The sequence below is a fragment of the Podarcis liolepis genome (assembly GCF_965112155.1).
Source record: "Podarcis liolepis genome assembly, chromosome: 5".
NCBI classification, from domain to species: Eukaryota; Metazoa; Chordata; class Lepidosauria; order Squamata; family Lacertidae; genus Podarcis; species Podarcis liolepis.
The window spans coordinates 18,283,514-18,297,170 of NC_139556.1; the positions used below are offsets into that span (position 1 = coordinate 18,283,514).

Sequence of the window (13,657 nt, forward strand, 5' to 3'; positions counted from 1 at the left end):
GCCCTTATCCCACTCCAGACCTTTACAGTAGCTCCTGTAGTCCCACCAGGGAGGACCTCATGTGCTTCTACAACTGGAGTGAGGAACCTGTGTCCCTTCAGGTCTACTGGACTCCCATCGTCCCTGACTACAGGCCATACTGGCTGGGGCTGATGGGAGTTGGAGTCCAGCAACATTCAGAGGCTCACTTTTATTCTACATGCTTGTCTCTCTCTGCACATGTGAATGCCTTGATTGGTGAATCAGGTAGCATCATCTTGCCATAGATTAAGCTTTTCAGTTCCCAGCAGATCATCATGGATATGAGCCTCTCCTTTCAGGAGCCCATTTCAGCACGCGGTCTGTAGTTTGTGGGGAGAGGCTACCCATAGCAAAACATTACTACTACTTCAAGCCACAGCCTTATCCTCTCTGCCTTCAGCTACGATTTGAGAGCTGTCCTTTTTCTTGAAGTCTATTTTAGCATATATGAGGCAGAATGCTATTGACAATACATAGATGGAATACTAATCCTCAAAAAAACAACATATAACAAGAACAAGTTCCCAAAGATTCTGTTCTTACATGCATATGTTGTGGACTTTTCCAGCAGCACATATGTTTTGAGACAGAATATTTAGAGAAGGCAATGTAATTACTGGTAAAAGAATTGCATTATGCTCCAAATTAGCTCGATTAAATACTCCAGATGGGAAACAATAAGACAATGTTATATAAAGAATATATATATGCTAGCAGGAACTGCTTAACAGGCATTGGGAAACTGCTCAAGAAATACTTGTTGAACTGCAGTACCGAATGTTGGGGTGCTGCCTCTCAATTGCAGTGTTTAGGTAATCAAAATAAAGAGCATTTTTACAATGTGGCAAAGTTTTGTTCACTGTACATTATAAGCACAAATGCCTGATACCTCCCAGCAGCTTAAGTTTACAGCTGGCTGGGGCCAATGGGAGCTTCCACCCAGAACAACTGGAGGGTGCCAAGTCAGAGAAGGCTGCTCCAACTTACTAGGGCTACAACATATTGGATGTTTTTCTCCATTGAGATAAACTATGCGTAGAAACAAGCAAGGGCATGTATGACGAGCAGGCATCCCGTGCTCTGATGCCTGATCTCTGTACTCATGGCAAAACAAACTTCCACACCTCACTTAATAATGCAGTGCTGTTCATTATTTTCCCCATAGGGAAATTGTATTTAAAAAAGAAAAATGTCACACATGAAGAAACCTTTGGGTTCCATGACTTGGTGATGGATGTGCCAATATTTAGTTCTATAGCCCTAGGTTTCTGCACTCAAATTTGTTGAAGGGTTCCTGTTCAAAGCTCATAGTTCAACTTCAGCTGAATAATATTTCTTGGCTTTGGATGCTAAAATGTCAAGTGATTTAGATGTATCTTTAAAAAAAAAGATGTTTCTAAGAAACAAACACTTGTTTTTCCCCCTAAAACCAGACAGCTTTGTGAATTTTTGCAAAATGATCCATTCTCCTTCCTTGTGTTTGTAAAGTTCATGCGAATATGTCTACTGTTAGCATTGATTAAAGTGAAAGGTTTAAGCTGAGGTGTTGTACAGTTTAATGCCTAGTTTAGTTTGTCCTCTGAATGTTGGATCTGATAAGAGGCTGAGGTTTGTTCTGTATTGCATGCTTGTTACAATTTGCTGGCATTTAGAAAGCACTTCAGCTGAGTGTGGCGAACCCCCCTTAACTACCGTGTTGGCCCGAATATAACCCGCACTTTACCCCCAAATTCCGATCATGAAAAGTTAAAGTGCGGCTTATATGTCACAAAGAGGTGCCAGCTTGTGTGGGTGATTGGGGGGACAATGTCGTGCATGGCACAATGTCCTGACGTTAGGAGGAGCTGGGGCAGAGCTGAATGTGGTGGCCACGCGGCTTCAATGGCCAGCGGCTCCTCCGCTGCCACCAGCAGGATGTTGCTTCCCCCTCCTTCCCCCTTGTGAAAGGAGGAGAAGGAGCTGGCCACCAGTGCCACAGTCAGATCTGCTCTCTTCCTCCTCTGCTGAGCTGGCGTGACATGCATGCATACATACATACATACATACATACATACATACATACATTGACCTACCTGCTTGGAGATATTTTACAGCAGTTTTTCACTATATTTGAACATGGCAATTCAGGTCTGCTTCTCATGTTTTCATTTCTGACTATGCTTTCTTAAGACAAATGTCAAGGAGGGTGTTCATTATCCTTGCAGTTTAGGAATATTCAAACTTGACTAGGATTAGGGCAGACATGTACTTCATAAGCTTCAAAGGAGTTGGTTGGTCAGATATGTAGGTCAGAAATACATCTGACCAATCACAAGTATAAATGATACTCGTGTTTTGAATGTCTTAAGAATGTGCATTCAGTGATGAAAAACAGAAACTTACCAAATAAAATACTCCTAGTTTATTACATCTGTAAGAAACAGCACAAAGCAATCTTCATGTGATCTTCCTCGCAATATAAAATTATTTGGCTGGATTTGATCACTATACAGGATAACAAATGTGACTTTGCATAAATGAGACCACTAAGCATACATTAAAAAATACATCTTCTGTTTTTGTAAACTGAACCTCTCTTCCATTGTAGCTTTCCTTTTTAAAAATTTCATCTGTTTCAGTGTAAAATTTCTAAAACCAACAAAAACAAAATTGGATGGAGGTGGATAAAATGTGCATTTGTACAAGTAGCAAATGAATTATATGCCCTTCACATCAACTGACTGTAGTGCAAAAGTCTAGGATGGGATAAATGTTCCATAGCCATCCCTGTTTGTGCATGCATCAATAAAAGCAACATACAGTTCCATGTTTAGTTAATAGTAATAAAGCTAAAGGTTTACCTTTTTTTTTTTTTACCTAATAGTAATATTCGTGCCCTGCTTTTCTTTTAAATAATAACCAAAAGTGGGTGGTATGCAAACATGTTGCTGTCAGAGATGGTTAGAATAAGATGATTAGTAGGACAGTGGTACCTCAGGTTAAGAACTTAATTTGTTCTGGAGGTCTGTTCTTAACCTGACACTGTTCTTAACCTGAAGACCACTTTAGCTAATGGGGCCTCCTGCTGCTGCTGCGCCGCTGCTGCACGATTTCTGTTCTCATCCTGAAGCAAAGTTCTTAACCCGAGGTAATATTTCTGGGTTAGCGGAGTCTGTAACCTGAAGCGTATGTAACCCGAGGTACCACTGTATATATTTTCTTTGACTAGGGTTTTGTAAAGCAATTAAGAATAACGTGATAAACTTATTCTCTCCTCTCTCTCCCCCCATCCCCATTTCTCCTTATCCCACAGCTAATGCAGAAGAGGATGTAGCCGTCCTGGAAGATGATGATAAAGACAATCCTGAACCTGTGCTGTGTAAACAAGGATGGCCTAAAGGCGTGAAGCAATGTCCATCCAAATGGAGACAAAACAAAGAGAGAAAACCAGGTTTTAAACTTAATTTGTACACTCCACCTGAGACTCCTATGGAGCCTGACTATCAGGCCTTGGGAGAGGAATTGAAAGAGATAGCTGAAAACAACGCATGCAAGGCGTCTGCTGTTACAGAGGAGGTTAAGAACACTGAAACCATTCTTCCACAAGAGGACGAAGTGAGAGATGCGGTATCTGAGTATCTGGAGCTACCCAAGACAGAACAAGCAGAAAACGATTTAGCAGAAGTAGAAGAAAACAACATAGTAGAAGAAATGGAAAGTGTGGATAATCAAGATAAAGACCTGCAAGAGGAAACGGAAATCGATAAAGATGAGCCTGAGCATTTAGAAGAGCAGGAGGAGGAGGACGAAGAAGAGGAGGAGGAGGAGCAATCTCGCAATGAGGATCATGATGCTGATGATGAGGATGAGAGTCACATGGGTCCAACGGAAGTGGAAACTCAGGAGGAAGTACCAGCAGAAGCTCTCAAAGATGTGCTTGGGAATGAGGAGCCTTTTTTAGACCCAAGTGAACAGAGTGGTAAATCAACCCAGGAAGACTTAATGGACTGTGGCGTTGACCTTGCAGCCGAATGTGACAGCGAGCACAAAGAGCTTCCTGCTATTCCAGAGCCTGTGCCTGAGTCAGGTAATGAAAATACAGAAAATAAAAACCAAACTGACCGTAATGAACTGAATTCTGCATTCAAGGACACAAATGCTGAAACCATGGAGATAGACTCTGAGACAGTGGAGGCAGTGAAGTCTCTAACGCAGGAAGCAACAGAACAGGAAGATGCATTCCAGGATTGTGTAGAGACTCAAGAGGCATGTCGAAGCCTGCAGACTTACGCCAATACTGACCAAAGCCCACAGATGACCACACTGGATGACTGCCAGCAGTCTGATCACAGTAGCCCTGTCTCATCCGTCCAGTCCCATCCCAGCCAGTCAGTTCGTTCTGTTAATAGTCCAAATGTGCCTCCATTAGAAACCAGTTATGCTCAAATCAGCCCCGATCAAAGTGCGATCTCTGTGCCCTCTTTGCAGAACATGGAAACCAGTCCCATGATGGACGTTCCTTCTGTTTCCGACCATTCGCAGCAAGTCGTTGATAGTGGATTTAGCGACCTGGGTAGCATTGAGAGCACAACCGAAAACTATGAAAACCCAAGCAGCTATGACTCTACAATGGGCAACAGCATCTGTGGGAACAACAACTCGCAAAACAGCTGTTCATACAGCAACCTCACGTCTAGCAACATGACTCAGAGTAGTTGTGCGGTGACCCAACAGATGTCTAACGTGAATGGAAGCTGTAGCATGATGCAGAACGCCAGCATCAACTCTCCCCCTCCTTGCAATGTGAAGTCGCCTCAAGGCTGCGTTGTCGAAAGGCCCCCGAGCAGCAACCAGCAGCTTCCGCAGTGCAGCATGGCTGCTAACTTCAGCCCACCTATGCAGTTAAATGAAATCGCAGAGACTGGCAATGCCAACCTTGGCTTGTATGAAAGAATGGGCCAGAATGAGTTTGCAGCAGGGCATTACCCACAACCGTCAGCCACCTTCAGCCTTGCCAAATTGCAACAGTTAACCAACACACTTATGGACCATTCGTTGCCTTACAGCCACTCAGCTGCTGTCACTTCCTATGCAAATAGTGCCTCTTTGTCTACTTCTCTCAGTAGCACAGGACTCGTTCAGCTTTCTCAGTCTCCTCATCCAGTTCCAGGGGGAGGCCAGGTCCAGACCACGATGACTCCGCCCCCTAACCTCACTCCGCCTCCCATGAATTTGCCGCCACCCCTCTTGCAGCGCAACATGGCCACATCCAATATTGGCCTGTCCCATGCCCAAAGACTGCAAACGCAAATGCCTGGCAAGGGCCATGTTTCGGTTAGGACTAAGTCGGCCGCTTTGCCGTCGGCTGCAGCGGCAGCAGCTCACCAGCCGCAGATTTATGGGCGATCCTCGCAGACAGTGACCATGCAAGGGCCTGCACGCACCTTAACCATGCAGCGTGGCATGAACATGAGTGTGAACTTGATGCCAGCTCCGGCTTACAATGTCAGTTCCGTAAACATGAACATGAACCCCCTTAACGCTATGAATGGGTTTAGTATGTCCCAGCCGATGATGAATGGAGCCTATCATGCAAACCACGGTTATATGAATCAAACAGCCCAGTACCCAATGCAGATGCAAATGGGAATGATGGGAAGCCAGCCATATGCCCAGCAGTCAATGCAGACTAACCCCCACAGCAACATGATGTATACCCCGCCAGCACATCATGGTTACATGAACAGCGGCATGTCTAAACAGTCTCTGAATAGCTCTTACATGCGTAGGTAGGATCTGGGGGGAGCGGGGAGGGGAGACAGTTGGTGTACCAAACTGGCATGCTAGGATTTGACCGGCACAAAAAGATGTCCTTTTGGAGAATACGATTTCAAAACCAGCAATTGGTGTGAATGCAAAAACATTTGTAGGCACCATAAAAAAAACTGTATGCAGCGAAAGGCCTTATATAAATGTGTTCTCGTTTTATTTGTTTTGTAATTTTGCTTTGTTTGCTCTTTTTTTTTTCCGTAACTGAAGTTCTGTGATGATGAAGAACTTCGTCATTGTACTGCAAACACGCGAAACAAGCTGATGGTTCACAGCCATGTTTTATGTGCCTGCTCCCATTTGAAATGTGGATCATAGTTTTGGAGTATATCTGATGTCGTGCTGGACTGTGAGCTTTCCTCCTGTTCTGTCCTTCCCCTCCCCATCTCCTCCACCATGTAAATGCCTTTTTGCATTGCATTCATGGACTATTTTGTTCCTCAAGGTGACACTTTCGCATGCCGCTAATGTCTTTGTTAATGACAGTGCGTTTCGTAGTACTGTACAAGTGTTGTGCTTAACAGTAAGCCATTTCTTAATTTGTGATTCTCCCCCCCCCTCCTTGATTAGGTTACCCCAGTTTAAGGGGTTTAAAAAATTATATTTTTGTTAATTATATTTTTTAAATCTTGTTTTAAAAAAGCTGTGAAAGTTATTCCAGTATTGAGTCAAACATTTTAAGTGCAACCCACTGGGAAATTCTCGCGTGTCAGCTGTGCTCTTGCACAAATATGGTTAATTTCTATGAGTCTGGCACAGAAGAGAGTGCCCTGGTGGATTGCATCCTTGATTGGTAAATATTTGATGTAAAAGTGAGCCCTGTTTTTGTTCTGGTGGCAGATCCCCTCTGGAGTAGGGGGAAAAGGCAGCTTACTGTTTTGTTTTTTTAATACAAACCTTATTGATTAAAGCATATCAGTGTTTATCAAGTTTTTGAAACATTTTCATATATGTCCAGATACTTGGCAGGATAAAAAAAAAAGTGAATTTGGTGTAAAGTTGCTATTTTATGGAAATGCCTCTAACTTTACATTTTCATTCCATCTGTAGATTTTTCTATCTTTATAAAATATTGGAGTTATTTTTTAAGAAAAGTAAATAGAGCAGTAGCGTGTGAATAGAACAAATGAAGCTTCAAGAGCGCATGTATAAAAAAAAAAACACCAGAAGGTATTTGTGTCTGTTTATATGGCTTCCTTTTTTTGTAGCCTTTGTACCTGTACAGAGTGACTGTAAGGGCCAAAAAGTGGCTTGATTCATGTATAAAACTAGACCCAGTGACACTATTTATGTTACCTTTTTAGCCAGTCACTTAAATAAAGCAAAGACAAGCTGTACATTTTAACATAAAATAAATTATGATGAGCCATTTTTAGCCTCTTGTGCTCTTATCTGACGTGCATAGAGACCAATGAGCCACATTGGCAATTCTTCTTGGTTGCAGGGTGCGGCTCACAAGACAGGGGAATCCTGCAAGCACCCTTGTTTTCGGAAGTCTTCTGTTGCTTTGTTGGTATATCTCTTGATGCCTGATGTTGCCCACTGCAAGGAAAGTGAAGAGTTTTAAAATCTGAATTGACCAAAATATTTTATTAAATATCATAGACTGCAGTAGAAAGCTTGAGTGCTTGTCAACAGTTGTGCTGGTCATGTGTTTAGTGGAGGGGAAGGAGAAGTGGAAGATTCAGTCTTCCCCTTTTCTACCCCCCCCCCCCAAAAGCGTACATTTCGTTCAATTGTATATTCCACTCCTGGATCAGTTGGGAAATGTGCATTCATCTTTGCATTTATGCATTCCCTCATTCGGCTAGAAATACTCATCTGCTTTTGCAGGCATATTGCCTTACAAGGGAAAGAGTGATTAAAAAAATAATGCACCTTTCTTAAGTGTATCTGACATGTCCGGTAAGGAGTCTGGAACACGGTACCCTAGGAGGCCCAAGTCTGATCTGCAGATCCATGGGGAACTAGCCTCGCATGTCAAGATCCCAGTGCATCCATCATCATAGTTTGCTCCATAACAGCTATGAATTTTTCCCAGATGGTTTACAGGGATGGTTACTTGAGTCCACCGGATTGACTGCAATCCCAACAGGTTAAGGTTATGTGTGCCCTTCTAATGGTGAAGTGTATCGTTCCTCTGTGGACCTGACAGTATGTCTGCTGATAAAGGAGTCCAGGCCTGCCCTCCTCCTCTGCTTCTCTGCTTCTGAACCCTGGTGTTGGTACCTCCACACCACTTTCAACCATCATAGAATCATAGAATCATAGAGTTGGAAGAGACCACAAGGGCCATCGAGTCCAACCCCCTGCCAAGCAGGAAACACCATCAGAGCACTCCTGACATATGGTTGTCAAGCCTCTGCTTAAAGACCTCCAAAGAAGGAGACTCCACCACACTCCTTGGCAGCAAATTCCACTGTCGAACAGCTCTTACTGTCAGGAAGTTCTTCCTAATGTTTAGGTGGAATCTTCTTTCTTGTAGTTTGGATCCATTGCTCCGTGTCCGCTTCTCTGGAGCAGCAGAAAACAACCTTTCTCCCTCCTCTATGTGACATCCTTTTACTTGCCCTATTCACTTCATTTGTAGCCAATGCTTTGGCAGAAATGCAAGCTAGCTGTGCTGGTCCCGGGGAGTAACTATGCGGCGTGGTCCGAGTCCAGTCCGAGGTCGAGGGTGTGGGTGTGGTATGGAGGCTGTCCGTCAAGGCTGAAGCGGGGTCCAAGGCAAGGATTCGGGTGAGGTCAGGAACTCTGGCAGAAGAGCAGAACAGGGTGCCGGCAGGAACAGGTTACCAACAATGTTGCTCCTGAAACCTGGGACTGGGCTGGCTGGCTTTTATCTGCCCTGAGGCATAGGGCAACCCCAGTCCACAGGTGACTCGCCTCTCCTTGCCTGGAGGCAAGCACTCCTCCTTCGAGAACTCTGCAGCTCAGGAGAGGATGGAGGGTTACTGGACCCAGAGGCAACCTCAGCTTCCCCTGACAGGGCTGAGAGTGGAGCACCTGCAGGCAATGGGTCCTCCATCACCTCTGGAGCCAGAGCAGATTCAGCTGGTATCTGCTCCTGAGGATCCGGCACAGGTGAAGGCCCTTCAGGTTCAAGCCCCTGCCCTGGCTCAGCCGGTCCTGGAGGCGGGGACTCCTGTGCAGGCTGGGATTCCTCAGGTTCAGCCTCTGAATCCAATTCCCAGGCCATCACACTAGCCTTGAGCGGTGTTGTGTTTCCTGATTGTTAAAAATTGAATTGATGCTTACAAAGATTTTAAACATGACTCGAAAAGCCCAACAGAACTGGCAGCCGTGTCAAGTAAGTGAAATGGTTTTGTGTTCCTTTCCTCTGTGGCTCAGCAGTTTCGTGGGACCTGTGCCTAGTTGTGGTAACTGCAGGATACACAAAGCAAGTAGGCCACAGCTGGTTTATGCAGCTTCCAGAGAATTGTCTCAAGATAGCAGCGCCTAGGAATTGAGAATTAGGTGCAGCCAGAAGACTAATTAGGAATTTGAGAATAAAAGAATGGGAAAATCAATGGGAGTGTACAAATAAAAATCACCAGAGAAGGAAGTTCTGGGTTAGACTGATGGTGGCAACAGGAAGAAGTTGCAGGTCCATAGCTCACGGCAATACACATTTTGATAGGCGGCTCTTAAGTTAGGGACTGTTGATTTTTTCCAAATTCCAAATGAGTGCTGTGGCTGGGGGAAGGGGAGTAGTTAGGTTGGCACTCATGTTGGGTTTAACATTTTTGCTGTTGGGAAAATGTAATTAATTGGAAATGCTACTTCAAATTCTTGCAGAGATGTACTGTATTTGTAATAAAATATCAGACAGATTTCTTTTTTATAGCACTTGCTCTGACACTTTCCAACTTTGTTTTGACTTTAAAGAGAAAAGCTCACAGGCAGTGGAATGGGTTGTTGATATGCTTAAATGCTTATTGCAAAATGTAATAAAGCTTATTTTGGTGGGTGTCGCTTGTTGTAAAGTTAGGGATTCCCCCTTCTCCCCCTGTTGTGTTGAAGCCTTACACAAACACTCTTTGCTTTCAGAATGGCCCTACATAGAGTGTGTTTTTGCATGCCTGCAGTCTCCGAATGCAAATATAAAATGGAGTATTTTCCTTTTGAAGCAGCTGTGACTGATGGGACTGCTAGATGTGGGGAAAATATATACTATTGCTCAGCAGTACACATCAAGCAAATTCATGCAGCAGCAGGAAAACATGCATATCTATTTTGAGTGTTGGATCCTGATATTCTGTGTTGAAGTGCTACAAGTCCCAGACAAAGCGTCAGTGTGGTCTGTCATTGTCTTGCACAGTAAGCAGAGCCCAAGAAACATATTCCTAATAAATCAAAATTAGGCTGTTTTTTTAAAAACAAACAAACACTGCAATTTTGGATTCTCTTGTGCTTCTACAACAGATGTGTGTTATTTGAAGCTCTGGGTACACTTTGGTGGCAAACTCTTGCATGAGTTCTATAAATGAATGGGAGCTGAGCAGGAACATAGTTTACAGTGTTGAATAGAAATCATTCTTTGCAGCTGAAAGAAAAATGCCTTTTTCTCTTAAGGTGGGGGGACTTAAAATACCAGATACTTTGTCTTGAGCCCTATTATGAATGGAAAATTCCTCTACCGTTTAGGAGACATTTTTCTAGCTGTCTGCTAAACTGTGGTCAGTATTTATTTGTTCAAAGGGTCTTAGCAATTATCTCGTCTTTCAACCAAGATTTCTTTGGTAAAGGTTTGCAGTTCTGAACACAGGAATCAAACATCAGCTTGAGTATTGCAGCCTGACTTTGGGTTCAGGAAATTCCACTGCAGAAACCCCCTTGCCATTTCACACTCCTGTGGCATCACATCACACAGAGGCAACCCAATGTTTAAGTCTACCTGCCACATGGCCAATCATAGCTCCTCTATCAGGGTACCTGTAAGATAATATTTCCAAGTGCATGCTTTTGATGCATTTACACTTCACAGCTTTAAAAATATACTTTAATGTATGAAAGGATCCTTTGGTTGATGAATGCCTTGCAAGTTTCTGCTGAATCATAACTTGAAATCAGCCTCTTTTGCAAAGTTGCATCAGCCGTCAGAGGCAAAATGAGCAGGTGAAAGTTTTTGTTGCAGCAAAATTGCTAGAGAAAACTGAGGCGTAAAGTTCAAAGAGCTCTTGCTAATAGGGAAAATAGGTGGGGAAGAAATGTATGTGTCATTAATGTTGAAATGTAAAGACGTTGCCTGTATTAATGCTTGGCAAAAGTTTTAGATTCTCGTTTCATCATTCTTGGACCCTGGTCACTAAGAGAAGGTATTTCAATAAGGGGGATCTAGAAACTTGGATTATTATTATTATTCCATTTTATTCGCTCTACCCCATGACCTAGACGTGAGCCTCCCTAGTACCTTGTGTTGTTCACATTGCTAGAAGCATCAGACCGTTGTACGGCACAGATTGGTCCTTAATCATTGGCTGGACTTGCTTACCTTACACCAAAGTGCAGTTGTTTCCCAGAATGAAAGGTCACTGGGAAGCGTGGAACATCATGGATGGAGGTGCTGGCTGTGTTCATCACAGCTTTTAGTATTTCAGCTCTCATGCTGATAAGAGTTATAGAGCTTTCCTTGCCAAGGTCCCTCATTTCCCTACCTTTGCTGGGGTGGGGAGACCCCCTTCACAGAGCACTTAGTACTACGAAGTGAAACAAATTGCCCTGCCTGCTAACAGGTGAATAGCACTTTAGCACTGTTTAGTCCTTTTTTGATTAACTGATATATGAGAACCCAAAGACCTGTAAATGACATAAACAGCTGTTAAAGAGAGCCTTAATTGCTTGGGGTGCAGGGAGAGTTGTACACACATTGGAAGAAACAGAGACTAGGTTCACATACACCATACCTTTTGCCATAAGTGTGGCTCCTAGAGGAAGAAGAAGAAGAGTTTGGATTTGATATCCCGCCTTTCACTCCCCTTCAGGAGTCTCAAAGCGGCTAACATTCTCCTTTCCCTTCCTCCCCCACAACAAACACTCTGTGAGGTGAGTGGGGCTGAGAGACTTCAAAGAAGTGTGACTGGCCCAAGGTCACCCAGCAGCTGCATGTGGAGGAGCGGAGACGCGAACCCGGTTTCCCAGATTATGAGACTACCGCTCTTAACCACTACACCACACTGGCTCTCTGTGACCAGCTCAGCTGCCTTCCCCATCTTTCAGGATTATGAAATTCACTGTTATGACCTAACAATACTTCAAACACCAGCAGCAATTACTGATCCCTCTCTCTCTCTCTCTCTCTCTCTCTCTCTCTATCTATCTATCTATCTCTATCTCTCTATCTCTCTATCTCTTAGTACCAGTCGAAAGTGATGCATGGTATCAGTAGCCATGTTCCTACCCTTTCAGCATTGTCAGGCCAGAATACATGGTGCATATAAATCATATTTTTAAGGAAGTTACACTAAATTAGAATGGTAGGAGGATAAGGACTAAGTGAAGGTCACAGTAGACAGAAGGCAATACCTTTTGTATGGAGAGAGGGCCTTGTGTAACATGGGGAACTCTTCATGAAGATGTGGAATAAAAGTGAAGGAGGCTTGAGTTTTACTGTAGCTCTTGCAAACCGTTCAGAGGATGTTAAGCTTGGTTTTATAAGAAGCTGTTTTCTGGGAGATGTTCTGGATTTAATTTGAAGCTACCAGCCTTGCAGATGCTGGACAGCTGGTTAGAGAAGACCTCTGGAGTAGTGGTTGCTCAGATGGCTTTGTTTAAATCTGAGGTGGTCAACATGGTATTCTCTGGATATTGTTTGACTACAACTCCCATCATCCCTGACCAGTGGTCATGTTGGCTGGGGCTGATTGATTAACATCCACCATCATCTGGAGGACACTACATTGGTGCCCCAATCCAGATACGTTGTAGCTTCGTTGAAGGCTGAAGCCAAGAGAAGTGGTTGGAATTGTAAACTATGCTTGGGCATATATTGTGTTCCATTGTGGAATGTGTTTCAGGATTGGAAGATAAAAGGTTCTGTTAGTGTTATCAGCAGCCACGTGCTGGGTTGAAGTCACTCCAACAGTTGTGGATGTGTGTCCAACACACATATTTAGGCTGCCTTGGTTTCTACAACCATGCAGCTATCAAAACCGGTACTGGGAAGGAAACACAATGGATGTACAACTTTTGCAATGGGCTCTAAACTTGTCCTCCAAAGAGGGCATTGTGGAGACAACATTATTGTGCTCCTAGTACTTGAAATGAGAGTTTGCACCCTCCTGTATCCCTGTTGAGGTGGAGGACCAGTTAGGGTAAAGATGTGTGTGGACAGTTGCTCTCAAATTTGTGCTGGGCTTTATCCAGTGATTTCGGTCCCTCTGCTAATGACCTTATTGGCCCCTGCGACGTAGCTTTACCCTGACCAGGATAGGCATAGTCTCTGAACATTTCATTCCCATTGTCTTTCCATACAGATTATGGCAGGCAACACAGCCTATGTTCCTGGTTTGATGATAAGATGTATGCTACACTGCTCATGATAATGCAGAGAGAAAGCGATTTGCCAATAGGCGTTTAAGAGTCGCTGCCTTTTCCCACAATGGAAAAGGTGGTCGCTGACCATTTGCACGCGTTCATTGGAGTCTATGCAAATAAGAAAATAGACTCTTATACTGTTTTTGAGGGTGAGATTTGAAAGAAGTCCATCCAGGAGACAGATGACCTAGCAAGGTCCATCTACCAACCCTATCAATATTGTGTGTGTGTGTGTGTGTGTGTGTGTGTGTGTGTGTGTGTGTGTGTATGTACTGAAATATAGAGATGCCCT

The 13,657-nt window shown here is 43.7% G+C and overlaps 1 protein-coding gene across 15 annotated transcripts in view; it reads left to right on the top strand.

The window, feature by feature from the left end:
- Positions 1–7,198, top strand: part of KAT6B (lysine acetyltransferase 6B) — an 86,992-nt gene extending 79,794 nt beyond the window's left edge. For all 15 annotated transcript variants that reach the window (XM_083502303.1, XM_083502308.1, XM_083502299.1 and 12 more), the window contains one exon: positions 3,314–7,198. In XM_083502303.1, the coding sequence (XP_083358429.1) occupies positions 3,314–5,793 (2,480 nt within the window). In that variant the 3' untranslated portion in view covers positions 5,794–7,198. The remainder of the gene's footprint in view (positions 1–3,313) is intronic.
- Positions 7,199–13,657: the final 6,459 nt, after the last annotated feature.